This window comes from Apus apus, chromosome 2, assembly GCF_020740795.1.
Source record: "Apus apus isolate bApuApu2 chromosome 2, bApuApu2.pri.cur, whole genome shotgun sequence".
Classification (NCBI taxonomy): domain Eukaryota; kingdom Metazoa; phylum Chordata; class Aves; order Apodiformes; family Apodidae; genus Apus; species Apus apus.
The window spans coordinates 118,185,693-118,211,725 of NC_067283.1; the positions used below are offsets into that span (position 1 = coordinate 118,185,693).

The 26,033-nt window shown below is 38.8% G+C and overlaps 1 protein-coding gene across 1 annotated transcript in view; it reads right to left on the bottom strand.

The window, feature by feature from the left end:
• TOX (thymocyte selection associated high mobility group box) overlaps positions 1 to 26,033 on the bottom strand; it is a 226,659-nt gene that overhangs the window by 92,229 nt on the left and 108,397 nt on the right. The window contains exons 2-3 of the mRNA XM_051609767.1: positions 20,248 to 20,313; positions 2,412 to 2,654 (exon numbers count right to left, since the gene is read on the bottom strand). Of these exons, the coding sequence (XP_051465727.1) occupies positions 2,412 to 2,654; positions 20,248 to 20,313 (309 nt within the window). The remainder of the gene's footprint in view (positions 1 to 2,411; positions 2,655 to 20,247; positions 20,314 to 26,033) is intronic.

Below are 26,033 nucleotides of genomic sequence, written 5' to 3' on the forward strand. Positions count from 1 at the left end.
GTTTAGATAGATTGGAGAAACATACATTATTTTCTATGTGAGGAATATAAAAGTGATTTAGGCAAGTGCTTGTTAGATGGATCAGAATCTGATGAGACAGTAAAAACGAAACTTAGAGATGAGTAATAGCAAGAGAAAAGTCACACTGAAGAAAAAATGTAAAAGGTTCTGGATTATAAAGAAGAGCTTCAAAGCTAAGTAGAGAGTGCTAACTCTACAAAATCCTCTGTCTTTCTTCAGAAAGGGAAGCCAAAAGGACAATGGGCCCATTCTATTCACCAAAGAAGTCACTGAATTCACTAAAGAATTAACTTAAATTCTCTCCCTCAAGTTAATTCCTCTCAAGTTACGAAATTTAAATCAGGGGAACTATACTATCAACAGTGTTTGAACCACACAAAATGGTAGTGCTAGCATCCTACCAGTTGTACATGAGATGTAGCTTAATAACCTTGACAGACAAACTAACTTCATTTGAAACTATCGCCAGTTAAGAGGCCGTCTTGTGTGCAAAGGGCATGTGAGTTAGGGATAACAGTTGACTCAGCCCATGGTGTTTCAAGAATCATGCTTTATTCATTGAACAAATCCTCAGAAATGACTGATGAAATTTAGCACGTTTTCTTGAGGTCTGATTTTCATTTTTTCTGATCCACACTAAGTCCTAATGGCAAAATTGTCTAGTGTTATTATTCAGCTTTTTTGTATTTGAACTCAATGCAATAATTCACTGCGATGATACACAAACTCTCAAGGCCCTTTGTTCAGAGCTTGTTGCAAGAGGCTAACATGGAACATCAGAGCTTAAAAGAATCCCTAGTTTTCAGCCACAGACACAGCTCAAAAGAGACCAATTCAGTGAAATACTGCTTGTCTTGACTGGAGTACCAAGCATTTCTCTTACATTTTCAAGTAATTTCATAGCTCTGATGCTCAGAACCCCACATAAGATTTAGCTCATCTTTAATGTATGCCATTAGCTTTGTAGAAATACAAGCAAAATTCAAAACATTTCCATGAAGTATATTTATATTTCTCCATGAAAATCTGCCCCATCCCCTCTCCTCTCATTATTGAACATAACCCTGGGGTGAGATTCTGACCTCAAGCAGAAAGTGTGCAACATCCCAGCAAATCAATAGCAACTAAGCAGTACATAAGTAACTAAGACTAGCTCCCCTGAGGTACAGCTTGTTGGACAACCTCAGAGGGAATGCAGAGCTTCTCAAAACCAAGGCAGCTTTTAATTAAGTGGCAATGAAACTCCGTGACAAAGCAGATTTTTGTTGCAAAGTGACTGTTTTCCAGCCACCACAGGGCCCAGCTCCCCCCCAAACCTTCATATGCTGTCTCAGTTCCCAGGCTCCCAGGACTGTTTTATTTTTCTTAGGTAATGCAATGGGGATTCAGCATGCTGGAGGTCTAAAATGCCTCAGGCTCTAAGAGCAGAGCCTCTCAGCTGGGACACAGGGCCCTAAGCCTCTGATTCTCTGTTGAGAAGCCCAGACCCTTGGATGTCTAGGAACGGTAGATCCTTAACTTCATCTGTCCAGATCTGCAGTTCCTGGGCAGCCCATCTAGCAGAGTGCCTGATGTTCAGTGAACCCTACACAATGCCAGGCACCATCCTCTGCCATGGGATTTTTAACTCTTTGGCCTAGGATTGTACATGAAATAATATCCTCTTCAGAAAAATGGTCTTGTCTGGAGCTGCTATGCAAGAAGCATACTAATTATTTGTAGCGCCCACTTGAAAATGTAACATGTAAAGTAGTTCTGCAGTTGTTGCAAGCAATTTGACATTCAAAGAAGTGATTTATAATGCCAGGCTTCCCAAGATTACAACCATAATGACTATCTGACAGACGTTATAAGCAAATTGCCCAGTCATTTCAACTGGATTCTGTCTGGTTAAGGACGGGGGAACTGTAAAAAGGCTGTAGGATTTGGCCTAGACTCAGAAGTAACATTTGCTGTTTTCTAAACGTGCAGTAAACAAGAAAGGAGATATTAAAATTTTGTACATCTCTCAGCACATGCAAATGAGAATGGAAGAGCCTTGTCTGACAAACACAGAACGATGGCCATCTGGATCCAAACCCAGCTCCAGCAGAAGTCAAAGCCTTAAGCCTCCTTTTGTTATTATTTACATCCATGCAAAGCAGAAGTAATTCTACTCAAGGCAGCAGGGAACACTCTGGCTTTGAGGAACTCAGCTGGAAAACTCACCTCTGTTGGGGGTAGGATTTGACATAGGGAGTGCCTATGTATGTAAAACCCAGCATCAGGCCAGCTTGCTCCACAACTTCAGTGGTGCAGGAGTTGACCCCTCCAAGGATTTCAGACAGATCTGTATTTCTACAATTTCACAACTTAAAGCAGCACAGAAGGGAAAGAATAAAAATGCTTACCACAGAGAGGGAATTGGAAAGCACTGCCCCGTCTTGGCCAAGCATGTTGGAAACTGTAATTTCGGGTAGATCCATGTTTTGTGGGTGGAATGGAAGGAGGCCATTGTGGTTCATGGGATGACACAGAGAGTGGTACCCAGACTCTATCTCATTCAAGTGCACCAGGGAGTGGTCAGGCAATGATGGAGGAGTTATAGGAGGTATGTTAAAATCTTCACTTTCAAGACTTGGGCCAGGAAAAGACTGGAGAAAAAAAAAAAAAAAGGAAAATCATATAATACTGATCAATAATAATAATAAAAGTCACATAAACCAAAGAAAAAGAGTCCATAATTCTAAGCAGGAGCTTCAATTTAACAAAGAGAAATTTCAAACACCCCTGTATTATAATAGTGAAGTTTCACCATTATGTATGAAATAAAATTGCTGCTGAGGCACTAGAATCTCTGAAACTTTCAAAGGTTCCATTAGAAAAAGATATATTTTTTTAAAGAAGGTGAATTCAATCAGATTTCAGGGATCCTATGACAATGTTCCAAGTGTTCATCTAGCTGAATAACTTTTCCATGGGAATTGTGGAAAAGGGAATGCAATTTATAAAATTAACTTTGGCTCAAAATGGTTCATAAGACTCCCTGCTACTCAGATCAAGAATTATATAGTCAAGAAGAAAGATACCAGTTACATATATTACCACATTACCATGCATTTGTTCTGCCACAAAGAAAAACAAATACATGCAGAAATAGTATATATTTTGTATGAATATACGTTGTGTTTATAAAAAACACATCTACGGTACCTCAAAAACACCGATTTTTCCTTGCTTAATATATAAACTCAACTATACATACATTTTGTCAGTCATCTAAATTAGTCACTCCACCGAGAAACTGTTTAGTTTTTTGTCTGCTGCCATTAAGTCATCCAACTCAATTTGATCCAAGGAAAAACCACAGGCAAAGTCAGAGTAATGCAACAAGGTGGATAATTGCTGTTATTTATCTACATTCTTCATACAGCAGGTAGCCTCATTTCAGGGACGGGTCGGTATGCTTATATTTCTTAAATAAAAAAGGTGAGCAGGGTTAGATACATGATTCAAATCAAGAGTTAAAGGAATTGCTTGCAGTGGCTCAGCCTGAAAACCTGCTCTGCTTTTCTGAGAAAAGCCATGGTTCTCTCCTCTGCAAGTGATCAGTCTTTGCACGTCCCACACCCACAGTCATGAGGTTTATAGCACTGAGACTACTTCCATTCCTGCCCCTCCACAGGAACTCAGCCCTGCTCTGAGTGCTGATTTTGTTAATTCTGGAGATGCGAGGATTTAAATACATTCTGCTCCTGTGAAGTATATTCAAGAAAGGCAAAAATCAGGGCACAATTTCAAAGAGCAGCTATTAGGAGAAAATGTTTTCCCCAGTAAGAGTTCACAAATGGAGGACAGTGTGGTGTATGAAATCATGCAGAAGGACAAAGGAAGAATCAATGCCCAGTTATAAACAAGGGGGATTTTTATTAGTCATCATAGTAATATAGTCCTCCCTGATGCCTGAGGTTACACTTCTCTGTACAGGCATGGATATAAAAACTAAGACCAACAACAGTGTTTCAAGTTCACAATGAGCTGCTGCAAACAGAAGAACCTGCTCTAGTGCGCACTGCCATGGGTTTGCTTTGCTTGTTTCTCAACAAAGTTTACATCTCTGCTACCTTAGTATAAAAAAGAACAGGAAGGGTAGGCTGCAAAGGCCAAAGTAAAATCCCAAAGAATGGAAAGAACAGGAAGGGGAGAGGAAAAGGCCTGGCAGCAATACTGCCATCCTTATGCATGAGGATTTTGATTCTGCCTATGCTTTCCAAATGTGTTTCTCATCTCCAGCACAGGAGTTTGCCCTCTCATTGCTCCTGCCCTCTCCTTAAAGGGAAGCTGGTGTGAGTCTACTGGCATTGGAAAATCATGTTTGCCCCTGCTTTTAGAAGCTATGATGCAGCTATCAGCAGAGACATCTCCTAGGGAGGAAATACATACAGTAAAACCAGACCATGACTAAATGGAGAGGAGACTTACCCATGACAAAGAGAACATGCCATATTTGTTCAATCACAATGTATCAACTGTGCAAAAGCAAATAAAAGTATTATGAAAACTGTATACACTGTTCGCTAATTAGTATAAAATTGAATTGATGATGAAAAGAAAGGCGTCTAAACTGAGCTTAAGGCCTAACACCACAATAAAAAAGCAGCAAGGAACAGAAATGAAGGACAATGCCCATAATGTTCTTCTAAAGCAGCACTACCCCACACAAGTACACTTAGATTTGGTTACTGTAATCCTGGTGCTTTAGATCCATGTAACCTACAGCTACCAGGAAGGGATTAACTACCTGTGTAAAGAAGACTTGTGCTCAACACTTTCTTTTCTACTGTCCCAAAAGACTGATGGCCTAAAAAGAGTTTTCTCTCCCATGATTTTGCAGGTACAAAGAAGTCTTAACTCAGCATTTGTTTTGTCTGTCACTGTCCTACAGTGAAAATAACTTATGCTGCACCTTTGCTGAACCAAGTTATCTCAACACCTTCTAGAGAAGGAAGAAAGATCTGTTCTCCTACTTTCCTTAGGCAAGAGTAAGACAAGGATCTACAGTGTTCTCTCACTGTTTTTTTAACAAAAGGAAGGGACTTCAATTTACATTTGCTACTAAAAGGAAGTATTCCTAATCCAAATATTGACAGGCTGGATGTGCCTACACCATTAACACTGGAGACATTTAGCAACTCTGCTGCCTTATTTTTACACTCTTTTTGTATGCCATATGTGTATGCTCCAGGTTTTACTTTAGTTAGACTTTGATTTGCTGTGTTTGAAATGTGTCTTTAATTAGTAACACTTCAGAAATGGTGGAAGCAATTGAACTCTCATCAGGACATTAGCTTCACTTATTAAATAGGAAGTAAAACACTAGTGGCATAAAACTCCACAACTCAAGTTGCGTCAAGTGTAAATATGTATATAATGTTATCTATATCATATGCTAAGCATTTTAAATAGGCAGTTGCTCTCTGATTATTAAAAAAAAATTGTACCATGGTTATTGCTTGTGAACCAGTTAAAGTGTATTTGATCCCGTATCACCTACCATATCACAGTTTGCTATGCTTAAATAAGCTTCTTAAAGTACCTTGAGTAGTGTAGCAAAGGTATTAATAACACACCAAACCAACATACAATTCAAGCATTATTCTTTTTAATTTTTTTTTTCCTATAGTTGTTTCTTTTTCCTTTTTTTTTTTTTTTTTTAAGCATAAACTATATTACTACTTGTATAAAGCTAGGCAGAATTCAAGCTATATCCTAATGGTATGGACAGATATTTGAAAGTATCTGGAAAGCACCCTATCCACCCAGCATTTTCAGCCAATTTGGTATTTCCACACTTACTATGTGTCTAACACATACAGACATGACTTCCTCAGGGAAGCTACTTCAGCAGTAATGTGACAATACTCCAGTTTGTGTTGTTCAGGAGCACAGTTCAGATCCATTTAATCACTTGGCACACTGTTACATCAGAAACAAATAATCCTATATACAATTGCAGCAAACTTAACATATCCCATAAAGCAGGCTGTTGGAACTGCAAGTGGAGAGAACAGGACGTATGCTTGTCCTGCCAATAGCAGCTACAAGCTTCAAATACCCTCTCCTACTATTATTCCATCTCTTTCCTTGCCATTAGGAAAGTCTTCTTGAGGAACCATCTAGAGTCCCCTTTATTGATCTGATGCAGTGCTGGCAATGGGTTCTCCTGGCAAGTTGTGTGGTTACTCAAAAACCATATAAGGGATGTCCAGCATGAGGCCTGGCCTGAGGTTTTGCCTGCAACAAGAGGTCCCACTCCTAGGTCAGCCTCCATATGGTCCCTACCCCTGGGCTTTCCTAGAGCATCTCTTCTTCCAACCCAAGTAATTTACCTGGAATCTCTAATGAAAAGAGTTATCAACCACCAAGAACATTACGGAAGACTCTACTCCCTGCATGCAAATACAATTAATAAGTACAGCTCAAACATATTAATAACAAATAGCTTCAGCTCTGATAGGTTTTTCTTGGGGGTGGGTATAGAAAAGTTAGGATTTTCCCTGCCCACCTCCCTAGGATTTATTCTTTCATAGTTGGCTTTACTATCCACAGGATTTTCTCTATTCAAAAAGGCACAGAATAACTCCTTTTCATTCTACTGGTCACAGAAATACTAGCAAGTTCGCCTTTTTACTTCTGAATTAAAAAAAAAAAAAAAAAAAGAGTAGCAGTAAATGCTTTATTTACTTTACTACAGAGCTACTAGGAACTTTGCCAGTGGTTTCGCTTTCATCTCATGACTGTGGGAATGATCAGCTCTTCAGTTTAGAGGAACTTCCTGGACTTTTATTACATTCCAGAGAGAAAGCCCTCTGCAAAGTAATGCCATTAAACCCACTACATAGCATTGAACAGACACAGGCTTTGAAGAGGATTTTTGAGACACCTGTATTTATTATAAGCAGATTTCAGTGTATTTCAGATGGTAGCTATACAGTGGGAACCTCAGAATTGAACATCCTTAAATTTGGGCTATTTACAGACATGAAACTGTGAAAAAGCTGATCAAATCAAGGATGTCTTTCGAAATCTAAAGGACAGTATTTATGTTTATGGTTAAATATTTGTGGCATTTCTACCTTAAATAATGGTAACTATAAAGCAGATAATCTTTTGAGATGGACACTCTGAGGTCAAAAGACCTCATTACCTATGCCACCTTAGCCTATAATTTTATGAGAAAAGCTTGCCAGAATAAAACAATATGAACACTTAACCCTAAGTCACTGTCCAACCCAAGTCCCAGCTTTTGTTCCTGAACAATAACCTCGTTGTTCCCCTTCAATTTATCTTTTATACCACTTAGCCTGGTCAATTTCAGCAACAAACTATAGAAGGGGGACAAAACTTTGGAGGGGGAAGTATATGTCAAAGGTCAGTCCTCTACTTTAGCACCACGTAACTCAAATTAGGGCTAAGCATCCTGCTGTGCTAATAACGCACATAAAAGAAATTCTAGTATTTATTTTCAAGGAACCCAGATGCCCATTGTTACCAGGAAAAGAAGGGAAATCCTAGTGCAACCTGCTGCATAATAACTGAGGAAAAGAGGAGTCAGGAGAAAGAAAAAAATATAAAGCCCCCTTTGCTTAAGTACTCTACAGTGCTGACTGCATACCAGGCTGCAAAATGTATTTATGTTTCAAAATAATTTTAACAGAACTTTAAAAAGTAATCAGAGAAGGGAAACCAAAGGAGATGCCTCAAAGAGACCAACTGCATGAGGCAGCAAGCATTCAAACATGTCATATAAATCCCTCTGGAAAGCGCAGAACTGCTACAATAACAGCACAGAGGACAACACGCATTAAGACTAATTCGTGTGGTCAGTGGTTGCATCAGGAACCATGAATATACTGAACAGAATTTGGTACTAGGAACAGTTCCTGAAAAATTGGGGGTTTGCCTATAGATATTTAATTTAAAGGAAATTAAAGGTACTGCCAACTATGTAGAGCATGTCTTAATTTTTCTTTTGCACCAACGCTTTTGCATCTGAACTGTGGAAAGATGCCAGTTTTTAAAAGATAGATGCTTCAGGCTGTCTCCTCTTCTATTATTGAACACCTTTTACGTAACTGAAACACTTACAAATCCAGAGTAATGCAGTAACAATGAGATCATTAGAAGAAAAAAAGCAATGCTCCTTATGTACATTTGAAAGTTAGGATAATACATTAGATAGCAGATACTTCCAAGAGTTTTAATACATTCAACCTTATCTCTAATTTCTAAATGCAGGACCTTGAGAAGGAAGTGTTTTTCAGCTTCTTTTGTCTCTGCATGAACAACGTTTGATAGCTTGAGACTATAATGTATTACTGTGGAAACCTTCAGTCTGTTACATAAATCATCTTAACACTCTGCAAGAATTGTCCAACAGTGCCATTGATATGTTCAAGTCAATGATCCTGCAAACAATTTTTTTGGGGTTTCTTCATACAGTAGACAACAGCAATAAATCATATTCATTTAACAACACACAATATACTAATTTATCAAGCAACAGCTATCAAAAATGTATTACAGGGGAAGGTATAACTTTTTTTTGTATTGTGTTAATCAATTTCTCTAATTTACATTAGGTAAAGGGCAAAGCCTCAAGCAAAACATTAATTTTCCAATACCAGATGAATTCTATTTTCAAGAAGCAAAATGTGCTGACAATTATATTATTGATTAAACACAATCACAATTTCAAAGTTAACAGAATTATACTAAAAACCAGACTTTTTTTTTTAAGATTCCACTCTTGAGAGTCTTTCTTTAATTACATTAATTTTATACTATTTCCAGCTGTTTGCTGGAAAATATGTTTTCAATGAAGGTCTTAAATTGAAATGCATTTTAAAGATGAAAATAAGCAGAAGCACAAATATTCTAAAAGATTACAAGACCTGGGCTTTGCAAATACCAATGCTGCAATAAAAGCATTTAAACCTCCCCTCAAAGACCCAGCTATGCATTTTTCTTATTTAGAAAGTTTAGATAAGTTCACAAGAGAATTCCAAGTCTTCTTTTAGATTCACTGATCAACCTCTGGAGAAAATTCTGGAGACCTAGGCATACATGGAGCATCCTTAGACCTCCAATCTGGAGTCTTGCCCCACTCACCTCTGCCACTTTTGCATCCTCCTTAGCCTGTCCCTGGTGGGGACTCAAGTGTGGTCATTGTTGGACATTCTTTTTACTGTTCCCTCCTGAAAATAAAGGCACTTGTTCCCCCTCATGTGTGACAGGCCCTAAGAGTGTAGCCCTCAAAGAGCAGCACTTTGGGGGTGCTTTAGCAGGACCCCTGCATAAACACTGACTCCTGCTCGTTCAGTGATTTGGGGATGCTGAAAGGTCAGGGGGACTTTCAGCACAATATGTTTCTGCCATGCTACCTCCTAAAGACAAGTAGAGAAACTTGACCCCTCATAGCTATTGCTTTAGGCTGTTTACAAACCAGGAAAAGGAGACAAGGAATATTGACAAAATTTCCTTTGCAACAATAGGAGTATATTATTATTTTCATTATTATGACTACTATTATTGTAATTATTTCTGTTGTTGTTATTTTTATTGTTGTTTTTATATTTTAATGAGAGCTAAGGTTCTTAAGGTAACTTGGGATCCTATTTGACAAGGTTTGGTCCGTGATATACTGCAGGCAGTATTAATTATGTTGTAAACTTGAATTTAACATTACAAGATACACTCCTATAAATTAGTCACTAAGTCTGCTAAACACTCTTTTTCAACTAGAGATAAACAGCATATTTAAATAAAACACTTTTTAGAGACCCTCTTTGCAAAACATACCTAAATTATGCTCACTACAAAGCACTGGCTAATAAAACCAGCAATATGCATATTCAATAAACAGAATTTAACTTAAAAAAATAGGAGTCGCATCCTCACAAATCCCACTGGTTGAAAATATAGATGATACACCACATTTAACCTGTCAGAAGCCTCATTAGCATCATAGACTCTAAACCAGCAATCAAGACGGTGTACTCTTCACATGTTTACAGTTTTAAATGCTCTTAAAATAGCAGTGGTATAGATTTACATTTAAGTATTTCTGTTTAGGGAGCAAATATTCTGTCTAAATTTCCAGATCCTTTTTTGAGAAAGACACTTAAAGATGAAATTAGGTTGTACCCAGGGCACACAATAATGAAGGGAAAAGAATCCTTTTCTTATCTTTTCTTTACTTAGAAGGGCTTCAGAACAAGAGATTGTTTCTCAGTATTCAGAAGGACAGTGGGTTCTACCTCTCCTAAATGGATGTTGAAATTTCCAGAAAAATATCTGATTTAATGTAAAACGTCTCCACTTGAGAAAAGTAAGATCAAAACAGAGGTATGGCTAGTCTTTGCAATTCTTCTGATTTTACTTATCTTTAACCCAGGGCCAATCGCAGGAAAAGCTGAAAGCTGAGGGATTTGAAAGCTGATTCTTATCAGTGGTCCCACTGACTCTAATGCCTAGATTTTGGACTTAGGACTTTTCAGTAACAAGGTAGATGAAGGCTCTGTATATGAATGAGTAAAGATTATTCAAGCAAGTAAAACTGGCAGGATCTGGCCCGCTATTAATAAAGTATCATATGAGCAGTAAGACTGCTGAGACCTGAGTAATAAGCTCAATTGTACTAATGTTATACCAACTATCAGTAGTGTAGTACCTATTAAGACATTTTTATAAACTGCAAGAAATATGTGAGCTATTATAATATATAATTCTGAAAAACAGACTTCTATGTAAGAAGCCAATTTAAGAGGAAAACAACATAAACAATAGTAACTTGTGTGCTGAAGTGAAGCATCTTTTTAATTTTGAGTAATGAAGATGTCAAGCCAAATGCTAGAGTAGTTTAACTTAATTAGGTGGCCTATTTTTCCAGGCAGCCTTTCATTTCCCATTGAAAACTCAGCTTGTATGCAAGGCAACAAGAGCAATTTTGTCTGTAATGAATACCTCTGGGACTCCACGCAGTCATCATTTGAATGTTACAGTGAAGACTGGTTTGAGTAACTAGTTTGGGCTTGTTGAGATGCCAGACTCTGTAAAACTAACTAGATTAATCAAAGCCTGCCATCTTATCGGTTTATTCGGTCAGGGGTCGACAGGTCAAACCGACTCCGCTGCAGCAGCCTTTGCCAAAAGGGACAGTATAATAGTAATTGGTCTAATTTGTAGTTCAACTTCACGTAATTCTTCCAGACATTTTATGGACAAAAAAAGTTCATTTTATGTGAACTCAGTTGAAAAATACTGCCTTAAACATTTCCCATGGTTACGTCCCATAATTCACCCGCGCTGCTGACCTGTAGAGTTTCCTGGAAAGGAAACTACATAACTAAAATATATGATGTCTATAATCTGTTTTCACATGCTAAAAAAGTTGTACATGAAGGAGTAGAGGGAAACATTGTGAAGGATATTTTACACTGGTTGCTCATTAAAGAGAAAGTTCTCTCATGTCATACATAGCAAAAAAGAAGTGTCTTTTCTGGTAGGGGAAAAAATACCTCTGGCTTTTGGACAGAGGATTCATCATTTGATGACTGATTTTCTGCTTACCTTTTTCATGGCAAAATAATGTTTTTTGTTATTTTTACTTTATTGATTTATAGTGGGCCTATCGCTGAAGTTCCTATCGTCCTGATGGCACAGCTAAGAGAAGATGCACTGTTTACATTACTTCCCTCACACTTGCAACTCTTAAGAAAAATATTTTTAATTTATGCACAGAATCACTACAACAGGGTCAAATTCACAATTTTAGCATTACTCTAGCAGCATCTGTCCTTTACTTCTAAAGCCCCAAACTTCTGGAGTGTGGCAATTACCCTCCAAACCTGCTTTCATTAAAAAGTTTTTAGTTCACATGGTTGTGAAGAGAATAGAAGCGCAAAGTTTCTACAGCCAGAAGACAAATAGAAGGATGAAAAATCTGTTATACTTGCTGAGATTTCTGATGTGATCTCAATTTTATAGATCCATGCTAATGATTTTTGAAGGCTGGAGAGGGACAGTTTTGTTTATACAACTGTAATTATGGTATGTTTGCTTAGGATCCTTAGGGAAAAGATTTTACCCTCTTTAGTGTTTTTACAGTACACGCTATAGAATAGGCATTAAATTAAAGAAGCATTAAGGAAAAGCACATTTAAATAACTTATAATTCAGAGATATGTAGGTCATATACATTTCTTTTTCTGGTCAGAGTACAGGCTCAATACTTACTGAACATAACCCAACCAAAATGAATTTGAATAAAGGAGTGTAAAGGTTTTTCCCGAGTTATGTCTTTTCTGTGAAATTTGAAAAAGGTCTTCAATACAGGTCAACAGACCATAATTTTGACTTTTTTAATAAAAGTGGAGACATTTGATTATAAACATGTAAAATATCCTTGAACACATACACAGTGCATGTGCATACATTTTGCATTAAGCCTAAAGTCATTTGTACATACTTATATAACACATCCCAGCAGAGAAGGACTTGGGGGTGATGGTGGATGAAAAGCTGGACATGAGCCATCATTGTGAGCTCAAAGCCCAGAGAGTCAACCGTATCCTGGGCTGCATCAAAAGAAGCATGATCAGCAGTTCAAGGGAGGTGATTCTCCCCCTCTACTCTGCTCTCGTGAGACCCCACCTGGAGTACTGTGTCCAGTTCTGGAGCCCCCAACACAGGAAGGACACGGACCTGTTGGAGCAAGTCCAGAGGAAGGCCACAAAGATGTTCAGAGGGCTGGGGCACCTCTCCCATGAAGACAGGCTGAGAGAGCTGGGGTTGTTCAGCCTGGAGAAGAGAAGGCTCCAGGGAGACCTTATAATGGCCTTTCAAAATATAAAGGGGGCATACAGGGAAGATGGAGAAAGACTTTTTACCAAGTCCTGTAGTGACAGGACAAGAGGCAACAGTTTTAAACTGACAGAGGGTAGATGTAGATTGGAGATTAGGAAGAACTCTTCACTGTAAGGGTGGTGAGACACTGGAACACAATGCTCAGAGAACTTGTGGATTTCCGATCAATGGAAATGTTAAAGGCCAGGCTGGATGGGGCTTTGAGCAACCTGGTCTAGTGGAAGGTGTCCCTGCCCATGGAAGAGGATCAGACTGAGTGATCTTAAAAGATGCCTTCTAACTCAAACCAATCTAGGATTTTATACATGTATATCTATACATATACACAAAGCCTTGTTAATGCAACTGTTGGTATATTTTTATGGGGAACTCCGTTCTTTCCAGAATCCATACCTGATGGTAATTAAAAGACTATGTTCTATATTAAAGGGAAAGATAGGGCAAAATTACCTCTACCTTGAATCACTCATTCAGGTTTTGAAAGACCTGCCTGGTGTTTTTGTTTCCTTGAAGTAATTTAACCCTCCATGCCATTTTTAGAGGGTTTTTTTTGGAAAGTTGCATCTATAGCCTATGGAGCATACAGAGGAAATGGAGGATACTAATTTTTTTAAAAATTAAAAGATAATAGACCTGGAAGAGGGAGGTGGAATATGGTCCAAAACAAACCTGAACTGCAGCCAGCAGACTGAACATGAGGCACTACCCTCTTACTGTGCAGCAGCCTCTCAACTAATGAGCAAAGACTTCCCAGCTTTTAAGCAGGATTGCCCTGGACTTCAAGGTAGTATGTAACTACAGGACAACAGAGGACCACTTAGTGACCCTCCATCTAAGAATGCTGCCTTTCCTGAATCCTTTCCAAGATAGCCAACTCCTGCCTTACTCTTCTGACTGCAGCTCTAGAAGATTGACAACAGGGAAGAGTTGTATCTTCTGGCTAGAATGGTATCAAGTACCCTGATATTCTAGTCTGCCTACAGGGAACAATCAATACAGAGCAAGAGAGGGCAGCTATTATGTAGCATTTATCCATCCTTACTTCACATGAGCAATAGTTTTCCCATTAATACTCTAATAAAGTAGGGTATAAACATGTAAAAAAGTTAGGGATATATCTAGGACCATGTGAATATGACAACAAATGGCAGGGGAACCCTTTAGTTTCCTATTAATATGAAAAATCTCTCTGTTGGATGTCATTCTATCTTATTTTACCCTGGAGCTGTGGAGGACATAATAGTTTTGATACCCATGATGCCCACTGCATTAAAGAGCATGTATCTTAAATATATGCCTGGCATAGCTCTGGGAGAGAGGAAAAGACCGTCTCGCCGCAAGCAGTATTCCCTCTTCTGCTTCGGGTAGCTCTCTTCTTTCCACTTTGGCAATGGGAGTACTGTCCCAAACCATCAGCTCCAGCCCGGTTCTCCTCCCTTCCCTTTGGATCCTTCAGGGGATTTGGCAGCTGGATTTAAAACCCTTGACTTTTATCAGGCCTCAGGAAGGCTACAAACGTGCCGAGATTCTATGCAAGAGAGTTCTGAATTACATTCTGCACTGGGACTAGGAAAAAATGTAAAATAAACAATATAAATTTATACAGTGCTGTGCATGGTCCACAAATTACAGGAGGAGGAATTACATGAAGAACAGTTCATCTCTGAGATTCCAATTATAGGTGTGGGGAGAAAACAAAATAGTTATGAGAATCTGAAAAGAAGAACAGTTGACATAGTTTTATTTTAAAATGATAAATATTTTCAGATCCAAGTGCAATTAGTAGTGAAAATGCCATGTAGTTCTCCTATGTATGTTTGCTAATATGGCTGGCATAACTCATTTAGGAGATGCCTGCAGTGCAGAATCCTGTACTACATATATCATAACAAAAAATACAGTACTTACATATATAAAATGTACACAGAGACAACATTGCCAAAAAGCCTTTTGGGACAGTCTAAAAGAATATCATTAATTCTTACTGTATACTTATACTTCTGGCCCAGTTCCAGCACCGGCTTTCTGTAAAAATCATTTCAAGTATAGAATTATGCTATTTGCTTGCAGCAACATCACAGGAACAGTAGTGAGCCATATGTTGCTACTTAGCAACTTAGTCTATAAGTCCCAAAGCATGTACTGATTTGAAAACTGAACAGAAATGATAATTGTTGTGGGATGCTGTGAGGCAACTTGTCTTGGATTACCAAACTATGCAGATGTTTGATGTTATATAGCAAAAGGAACAACACTCTATTTTTCCTGCCCAATGGCTGGGCTTTTATTTATGTTAGCCTAAAGGGGATAAATTGATTAAAACCCTTAAAATAATAAAGGCGATGTTTTTCTGGATATGAACACTGCAGCAAACAGAAAGAACTAAAGTGCAAAGTTCAGCTTTTCCAGGGTAATTGAAACATTTCTGATGCCTAAACTTTATTTTCTTCTGCAACACAATTTAATTTACAGCCCCCAAAGTTCTCAAAATGCTGGATTCTAGGAAATGTAGAGGGAAAAAGCAAAACAAGCAAACTAACTTATTGGGCTTAGATCCAAAGCAAGGCCATGAGCACGTCTGCAGGCATCAGGACCCCCAAAATCCTGCCACTGTAGTCACATAATTCTGAAGACAGCCTAGTGAAAACCCCTTGGTCTTTGGTGTTGTATACCATGACTCAGTTTGCCAGCCTACCTCCCAAATAAGCTGTGTCAGACTCCAAAATTAGAAAATGGTACTCGTACCTGACTAAGTCAGTATGATGAGAGCTTTAATAAAAGTTGCTAATTGGACCATGCACCTCCTAACCTGTGGGATTCATATTGTAGTTAACAGATGTGCATCCATTAAGGAAAGTGGAGAAATTAATTCATTCCTCATTCTGATAGGATTCAGACCCTCATCTCAGATCTTGCAGGGGAACAACCAAGTTACTGGGGAACTCTTGTTGAGGACATGCAACTGCAAGGCTCTTGAGGACAAATGCAAAATGGGCACATGAGAAAACTCTATGGATTACATGGCTAGGCTATCACCTAGGAGAGAACATCTTCCTATCTCTTCTTATGGGATAATTTATTTTCTATTGGGTAACAGTGAGGGGAAAATGAACAAACATTCTTGAAAACAGACCAGAAAATACAGTCACATCTTTTCCCCCCACCCCCAGCAAACTACACAATGTGCCATGCTTTGTTTCCAGAGCAGTGAATCTTGTATCCTGTCCGGTTTTAACAACCAGATTGGATGTTGAAATGGTAGTCAGTTTGCCAATTTTGGGTGACCACCAAATGTTTACACCTGAGATAGGAACAATGTCCCATTGCAGTTGGCGCAGCCCTCACCAACGCTGTCAGTAGAGAGCTGTTCAACTCCTTTAGAGGAGTGACTAGCAGCTATTTAGATCAGGAATAGGTTTGGGAAGGATTCTCTCACAATTTGAGTTCTTACCTGAAGAAGAGAGAGGAAGGATATCCAACACACCCCTGGCTTTCTGATCCTACTGCGGTTTTTGCCTCCTTTTAAAAATAGTTATTATTTAAGGCTTTCATCTGTGTTCACTTAAAAACCACTTGAACAGTGTAAGCACCATGAAAGCATTACAGTGAGATGCAAAAGCTCAGCTAGAACTTAAACTAGCCATCTCTGTAAAGGATAATAAAAAATGTTTTTATAAATACATAAATAACAAAAGGAAGCTCAGGGACAATCTTCATTCCTTATTGGATGAAGTGGGGAACTTAGTAACGGAGGACAAGGAAAAGGCTGAGGTGCTTAACACCTTCTTTGCCTCAGTCTTTAACAAAAAGAATAGCTACTCTCAGGAGAACTGGGCTCCTGAGTTGGTAGGCAGGGATGGGGAGCAGAATTCCCCTCCTGTAATCCATAAGGGAGTGGTTAGGGACCTGATGTGCCACTTAGATCCCAACAAGTCCATGGGTCCAGATGGGATTCATCCTACGGTGCTGAGGGAGCTGGTGGAAGAACTGGCCAAGCCACTCTTAATCATTTATCACCAGTCCTGGCTGACTGGGGAGGTCCCAGATGACTGAAGGTTGGCCAGTGTGACACCCATCCACAAGAAGGGCCAGAAGGAAGAACTACAGGCCTGTCAGCCTGACCTCAGTGCCTGCCAAGATTATGGAACAGATCATCCTGAATGCCATCAAGCAGCATGTAGAAGACAACCAGGGGATCAGGTCCAGCCTAGATGGGTTTAGGAAAGGAAGGTCCTGCCTGACTAATCTCATCTCCTTCTATGACTAGGTGACCCGCCTAGTGGATGAGGGGAAGGCTGTGGATATGGTCTATCTAGACTTCAGCAAAGCCTTTGACACAGTCTCCCATAGCATCCTCCTGGAGAAGCTAGCAATCCATAGATTGAGCAGGTGCACCCTTTGCTGGGTTAAAATAACCCCAGGCAGCGCCACAGACTGGGGGAAGAGTGGCTGGAGAGCAGCCCAGCAGAGAGGGACCTGGGAGTGCTGGTTGACAACCAACTGAACACAAGTCAGTAGTGTGCCCAGGTGGCCCGGAAGGCCAATGGCATCCTGGCTTGTATCAGGAATAGCATGGCCAGCAGGAGCAGGGACGTGATTCTCCCCCTGTACTCAGCACTGGTGAGGCCTCACCTCGAGTACTGTGACCAGTTCTAGGCCCCTCACTTCAAGAAGGATATTGAGGTGCTGGAGCAGGTCCAGAGGAGAGCAACAAGGCTGGTGAAGGGACTAGAGGGAAAGTTGTATAGGGATAGGCTGAGGGAGCTGGGGTTGTTTAGCCTGGAGAAGAGAAGACTCAGGGAGGACCTTATTACTGTCTTCAACTACCTGAAAGGAGGTTGTAGTCAGGTGGGGGCTGAGCTCTTTTTACAGGCAACTAGCAACAAGACAAGAGGGCATGGCCTCAAGCTACTCCAGAGGAGGCTTGGGTTGGATATTAGGAAGTACTTCCTCATGGAGAGGGTGATTAGACATTGGAATGGACTTCCTAGGGAAGTGGTGAAGGCACCGTCCCTGGATGTGTTCAAGGAAAGGCTGAATATGGCACTCAGTGCCATGGTCTAGCTGATGTGGTGGTGTTAGGTCATAGGCTGGACTTGATGATCTTAAAGGTCTTTTCCAGCCTTGGTGATTCTGTGAAAGAAGGATGTGACAGCTGACTGCTTCTCTGAAAACAGGCACAGGAGGCTGTTTGACCAGTGTGCATTCAATAATAACTTAAGATACCGTGCCTGGCTGTTGAGCTACCCCTTGCCAAACAGATCCCTCAGCAGAGTTTTTTGACATCTGCCTCTGGGTTTTACACTCCACTCAGGAGCCAGAAACTAAAGAGTTCAGCTTTGCCACAGTGAGATTTTAAGTCTCCTAAGTCTTTTATTTGTTCCAGTCCTTAGAAACAGTTTTCTGTCATCTTTGAATTTAGAAATGTCACATCTGATAGATTTCTTTTTTTCCTTGAAGACAAAGTAATATGTACTTAAATATCTAGGCCTGGATCCTTTAAAGGTTCTTTAAGCACCTTACTTCCACTGAAACCAGTGAGTGTTAGTTGCATAAATATCTTTGAGGATCTGGGCCTTGTTAGCACATGTAGAAACTGCATAAAAGATTAAAACTTATACTCTTAATTTTTCAATATGCCATTTAAATTATTTAAATTACATGCATGCACAGTACAAAAATATCAACAGAAGAAAAATAATTCTGATGTATAATGTGGATTTGCAATTCTTTATTCAAAACTATTTAAGACAGACATAATGATTCTCTGAAAGGTAGCAGCTGCCTTATAACAGCAATCATTCACAGAGTTTGTATTTCCACTGTTTCAAACAAATTCAATTAGCCCTTGCACTTCAAAACCCTGAAGGCATAAATGAGATGATACTAGGCTGCTTTAATCTAATAGTAATACTAAAACTTGTCAGTACAGTTTTTGGATTAATGGTTAGAGAAAAATTAATAATACAATTTTTCATTTTTTAATCAAACAGTTCTATTCTAAACTACCTCTGGATCTTGGAGGGTTCTTAGCTGAATAAGTTCAATCATGCACAAATCCTAAACGCAAAGTATAGTTGGTCTCTAAAGGTATTTCAGAATAACTTCAACAGAAGGCTGGGAAGCAACATGGTGGAACATTTTAAAGAGGGTCTTTTTGGATTGAACAATGTAGCTTATCTCATACAAGCTCCTGCCTCTCTGCCCCCAAATGAAACCATGACTGCACATCATGATTAGTTAGATCAACATAGCTATGTGAAAAACCCTACTTCATGAGGACATTCAGCTTTGAAGGCACTGTCATTTTTCCAAGCTGTTGATTCCTAATTGACACCGTGCTCAACTACACACATTTACTATGCATGCAAACTTATCTCCCACCTAATGAAAGCTCTTCATATAATTCTACTAGTCGTGACTGAAAGGGGTATATCAAACTAGCCACTATCAGGCCTGAGATATTGCATGGCCTGGACCACAATTCTGATTACTCCAGGGCATTTTCTGACGCAAGCTAATTGACTGCCACCATTGCTTACTAATGTGGAATAAAGTGACTGAAACATGTGAAAGAAATGAACATTTCTCCCCTACATATTGATGTAGCTACAGGTAGACAAGCCAAAGTTTTAAAAACTATTTTTTTTTTTAAGAAACAATAAAAATTTTCAATTCTTACAAATCTTTGGTATCTTAGGGTTCAAGTGGAAAGGTAAAAGACTTATAAATACACACATAATATTAGAATTTAATGTGTAGCATTTGCCAAAAGGGAAAGGACTAAAAATACCTGTAAAGAAGCCACTTCACATGAAATCTTTTGGTCTGCAAGGAAGATCAAGTCATTGCCTTAACCCCATTGCTAAGGGTGTAACATTGGTAACATTCCTCAGCCATAAAATCAGTGTTAAAATTGAAATTCTTCAACTATAACTGGCCTAGCAGTGATAATTAAAGCTATTTGTGACATGTGTAGCTTATAATGATTAACTTGTCTGCAGTCAGATAAACAAATAACCTGCACCTGTAAAGACTTTATTTCCTGAAGGTAAAACAACTGTTTAGGAAAGATCATGCTGGCAAAACAGCTGCTTGCATTCTGGAGAGGAAACAAGGTAGTATCTTTCAACAAACGCCAACTCTGGTGTTTTATCAGCTCTATCTCATTAACTGGAAACAAGGCTTAAATGCTTTGTTTATAAATTATGATTATTCCTGATTGCAGCAGTTACTGATAGTGCCACTCATTTGCAATGCAACTCTTTGAATTTGTTTAATTACAATTTGAAACAAGGCAGAGAAGATTAATTAACCCACCTGGCTGGCTGGCACATAGTCCTGGCTCGGCTCTGTCATGCTCATATACATGTTCTCACCGTCAAACTGCAAAGGAAATAATAGTAAACATTCAGCAAACTTGAATATTTTTCAGCATTGACTGCAAAAACACAGTAGGCATAAAGTAATATTACAGCCTGGTTTTAGAGACTTTTAATTCTGTGTGTGCATCTTGTCTTTGATGTTCATGTTGTCATCCTTATTGACCCTGGATGTCAGTGATTTGGAGTAATTAGCTCTCTAGTAATTACAGCTAGGAAGCAAGAAATGAATGGTTTCCTTTCATCTGCAATCTGTTTTGAAACAAAATAGCTAATTTTGTGCACCATGTATACATATTGCTGTTGGTTGTAATGAAGTACTAAGTGAATTGCAGAGTTACTGAGAAAAGGAAGATGAGAATATAAACTGCACTAAAATGCATCTTAATGGATTCCAACTTTAGCTTCTGAGCAGAGCAAGAGTTGAAATTTCAAAACAAATTAAAACCCCTCCTATGAAAATCTTCCTGTATCAGAAAGTAGGAAATATATTTCCAGACAGCTTTCAGACATCTGCATGTATGAAGCAGTATAGCTCCTGACTGTGTGGTATAATGGTGTAAGAGGAGAGTTTGCTCGATGTATGAATAAAGAAAACATTCATATTCAGAATTGAAAAAATACCCTTCTCTCAATGATAAATACCATTCCTGGAAATGCATACAAAGCTTTTTTTTTTTTTTTTCTTTTTTCTTTTTCTTTTTTTTCTCCTCCTCTGTTGCTCTCCTCCCCTGAGCTACAGTTAAGAAGTAACAGAAATGTGATATAAAGGATTTTATTAGAATCTAAAGGTCTATATGGAGAAAACCTGTCAGAACTAAAGCCTTATCCTGTACCAACAGAAAGATGTACACGACTCCTGATTTCATATGGAATCTGGAAAATATCCCCACAGAACTCTTGTCACACCCACTCAAGTGGCAGTGCCAACAGGGCAACCGTAGTCCCCGGGTCTGCTCAGGAGGCAAGGAAAATCTTTTCAGGCCTTTCAAGTAGAAATGAACAACAGCAGGAATCCCCAGCCCCAGTCATCAACCACAAATTTCCAGCTGTTACGAGGTCTGTTTGAAATAACTTTCACCTGACCCTTTCTGTGAATGCTTAGAGTGACAAATTTTGGAAACGAGCCATCATTTTTGATGATGCGGCACCATTTTCAAGAAGTCCTCGCTACTGAGCTCGCTCTACTCCAACAGAAGGTGGCAGTGAAATATCCTATGGACGTCTCAATCCGTGTTGAGCTTCTTGGGATATTCTACCTGCAAGGTACAATATATTCAACTAGACCAGGGTGGCTAAGTCAAACTGTGGCTTTGGCAGATAGCTCTACCAATTTTTGCTGAGGCAGCTGAAGAGGTTTCGGCTTCCAGCTGTTCATCCTCTTTCTTTGCCAGAGGCTACAAGGCTTGTAACAGCAGCAGCACAAATGAACAATTGCCAGTTCCTGGCACTGCAGTTGATAGTCTGCCCTTCCTAACCACAGTTATATAATAGATAGTCACAGTCTGTCAGAAGTTCTAGTTTCAAGGGTGGGAAAGAATTATGCCACAGGCACAGATCTGCTATAGGGAATAGAGTATTTTGAAAGTTAGATGGAATAGAGAGATTTGGATTAGACCTTAAAGACAGGGATTGATGGTTGTTTTGTTACTGTTTCTTGTTTACGCTTGCCATCTTTTTCAGCTTTCTCATTCAAGAATGTTCTTATTTATTATCATTCAAAGCACAGTTTTGGAGAAAATTTGTTAGCGTCTCGACTGTTTGCACACTAGAAGGAAAGGACAATGCATTATTTCTTCTACTCAGATGGACAGGTGAATTTCTGAAGGGAGATTTCATACCCTGCAGTTGGAAACCAAGAGCTCCAGTGCAAGGCCTACAGGAGTTCAACTTATCTAAGCTTGTCAGACGAAAGGCTGAAAGGTGCCTTGATCACTGAGATTGGTACTTACACCCTGGAAAGATGTCTGAGAGCAAGATGTCAGCTTTCCTGACAGTGGTGTAATGAGATCTAGTGTTGAGAAATGGGAGTTACAAAAATTCAGTTCTGAAATAACAAGTTCATCCTTTACAAGGTAATTAAGCACTATGTCAACAGCAAAATCATCATTTCTCAGACAGTTTAAAATGAAGTTAGATATATTTTTCAGAAAAGATACATTCCATATCATGTTTATGACAAATCCTACGGACAGGACAGTTATGCTGGCAGGTAGTCCTATTTGTCCTGGAAACCATGACTCCTTAAGTCTTCTATCTTGAATTTCTCTCATTATCCTCATATATTTGCTGGACAACTACCTTGCAAACATTGCTGTAATTCAAATATGTTGCATATGTTTAGTTGCAAAGAACATGAAGGTATTTATTTTTCTGCCTAATGGCTAGATAAGAGTTCAGGGTTTTTTTTCAAGTTCTTTTGCCTTCCATAATGTCTGAGCCTGAGACTTAAGAATCTTTATGAAGCTTTTCAGATAATTCCATCTTTTGGATGTTTGGCCACTTGTCCTTGCTTGTAAACAAAATTAAACCAAAACTTTTACTTCAACGTTGAATTGTTTATTCATTGTTTCTTTTCCCAGCTACCAAAGAATTGTGGAATACAGATCACCTATACGTGCCACCCCAGCCAAAAAAAAAGATGAACAAGGATTCAGTGACAAGAAATTCAGAGACAGATGATCTGTGCCCATCTTGCACAGACATGACTATCTCACATCAAAACAAAGTAGATCTTCCTGTTGTTTTTTTCCCATGTATATCCAAAGCTTCCAAAACAAGCTCCTAAACCCTACACGTGAACATTGAAACATGTCACCTTTTTACATAGTGCTTTGTAACATGGAGGCTCTGCAGCATGGTATATCTCAGCAACTCTCCTCCAGGACAGCTTGACACATACTACTACATCCACCTTGAATTCAGCTTTACAAGTGAGCTGATTTATGCAACAGCAGTTCAAGCAATCTATCTGGATCAGACTGTGAGTCAAAAGATGAGGAGATATGACCCACAGATGCCTCCAACAACCAAATTTTTCTTCCAGGTTATACTCTATGCCTCACTTTACTCATCAGCCTAGGTCTGCTAGAACCTTGTATTTCCTAAATTCCCCAGTCATTGTGCTTTATTTCAAGCAAATAAACTACACAAGCATCAGTTAACCCGCAGAAGATTCATGCAAACAACAGATGAAACACAAAGGCAGGCAGTTAAACAAATTGTCTTTTATGAACCTATGTATGGTGTATATATACAATATGACATTTCATCTAAGGCTTTCCCAATGTGTCTCTAATTTCCTTCAGTATCATTAAGGGCAGATTTCAAAATCTTTCATTTTAATCTATTAAAAGTGAATGCTAATACATTATTCTGATGTGTGATAATAACTGCTCTTGACAACATTTCTTTTCATATTAAAGTATAACTGCATGAGAATTTTGGGTGGGAGCAAACTAAGCATATGACTGCATTGCAATATTAAAAGATAGATAATTGGGAGCTATTTTAATATATATCCATAATTGCATCATATTCTTTATTTAAATTATTAGTATAAACAAAACATGCATGCAACACTATGGCATGGCCAGTTACAATCTCCCTTAGAATAACCCTTTTTAAGAGAAGTTGTAATGCTCAGAAACCAGCATGCACATCCAAGTCCTGTTATTAAATGCAATTTATTCATATAAATTAGGTTCATAGTCACATAAACACTGGCTGACTATTACTGATGCAAGTTCAGTGGTAAGGCTGTTTTATCAGGCATGGATTTACCATGAGATCCAAAGCTGGATTTTGTGTCCCATTAGCATTGTATCACATCAGAGTCATGTTTTCATCTTCCCGCTTAGGTTGCAGCCAACTCTGCCAGCATTTATAATAATGATTAAGAAGTAGCAAAGCTTGCAAGAATAGTATTTTTTTATTCATTTCCTTATGTGCTTCTCTAAATGAGAAACATCCTCTGTGGATGCCTATGTCAGAAAGACATTAGAATCAGGTTCCACAAAACCAAACAGAGAACAAAACTTCTCATGGTGACACCAATTTAAAGAATCTTCATTGTAGCCTACATACATGGAATAATTTGGTGTACAGAAATGGTGCAACAGGGCAGAAAAAAACTAGAAGGGCTTGAAAGCTAAAGAGGATAACTGGAAACAAAATGTGTTTATACACCAACTCTCTGTGTGTATACAGTGATTATCAATGCAGAGAGATGCCTGTAATTAGCTTCATGTAACTGGTTCAGATGACAACTGCTATAGGGATGCACAGGTTCAACAGAGGCTTCCAGCCCAACTATGTGTCCTCCACTCCCCATGGGCTACCCTCTTCTATGTCAAGACACTCTACCTTCATTGCCAGGGTCACCTGTGCTATCTGGATTACAGGGAGAATGAATTTTCTCCCCTCTCTTTATCTCTGTCTTCTTGCTACTTCACACTTCTTTGCTCTCGTTAAGAAGTGTTTATTTTGCTTCCTTCTTCATCCATATTTTTCAACTTCTGAAGGAATCGCATATTTGCTTTCTCTTTGTATGAATATCTATATCTACAGATATATACACATGCCCTAAGTTCTGCAGGAATAGCTATATTAGCTAAAAGAAAAAAAAATAAAGCTCAGTGGTCTTGGAGCTTCTCCTGTCTCATACTGAACTACATCTCATCCAACTGCAGTGTAGGCAGGGAAGCATGATGAAAACTAGTCCATATGGCATGTGACTGCCAAAACAAGTTTGTGGCTGGGGTGTGGTGGGGGAGCAACTTTGTACAGTGTTTTGTGTACAAATGCATCTAAAAGGTGCTACACTGAAATGTAGAGATCAAAGAAGAAGCAGGGAGAGAGATGATCAAATTTGTGAAAGTTGCTTTATTTAATAAGTTCAGTTTCTGGTTAAAGCCATTTGGAGTCGACATCCCAGTTTCTTCAAAAGATGTTACAGAACTTCAAAGCCTGTGTTATTAATCACATAATCTAAATACAGATTTCTCCTATCTTAGATTGGAACTGGAAGATTTAAATTTAAACTGAAGCTATACTTTTAACCTTAGTTTTCCTTGCTCTGACAGAGCCTCAACGCAATTTGTTGTATTTCATTTAAAAAAAAAAAAATCACAGGAACATCGTGTAAAGGATTATTTATTTCCAGTAATTTAGTGATTTTAGAGTATAGATTATATTTGTAACTTGCATTATGTAAAAGCCACTAATCCTGAAAAAGCTTTAAAACTAGGTAATTTTGTTTATTCTAAACCAAATGCCAAGCGGTCACTGTCTCAGGTTGCTCAATGACAAACAGTGGTATTTAATTCTACTCAGAGCTGCTGAAATGAAACTAAAAAAAATGATGGGATACAACACAAATAATCAAATGGCTATGCTAAAGAAACATTTGATTTTGTTAGGGCAACCATTACAGATAAAACCAGAGAAGTTCTGTGAACATTATTACATGATGGAAAATTCCTTTCTTGCCATAGTTTGGCAGAGTGGTATATCTGTATTAAATTGCAACTCCATTTTGCCTCCTGAACTCCATTTTGGATGCTGTATTTAACACATATTTCAATTTACCCAAGATAGGCTACAGCAATACATCCCAGACAGGCATCTTTCCCAGGAAAGGCGCTTGATGCCTGAAGGACACACTCACTGAAGGACTATCACAGGAAAATTGTCAAAAACCAATTTAGTACTATTGACTTTGAT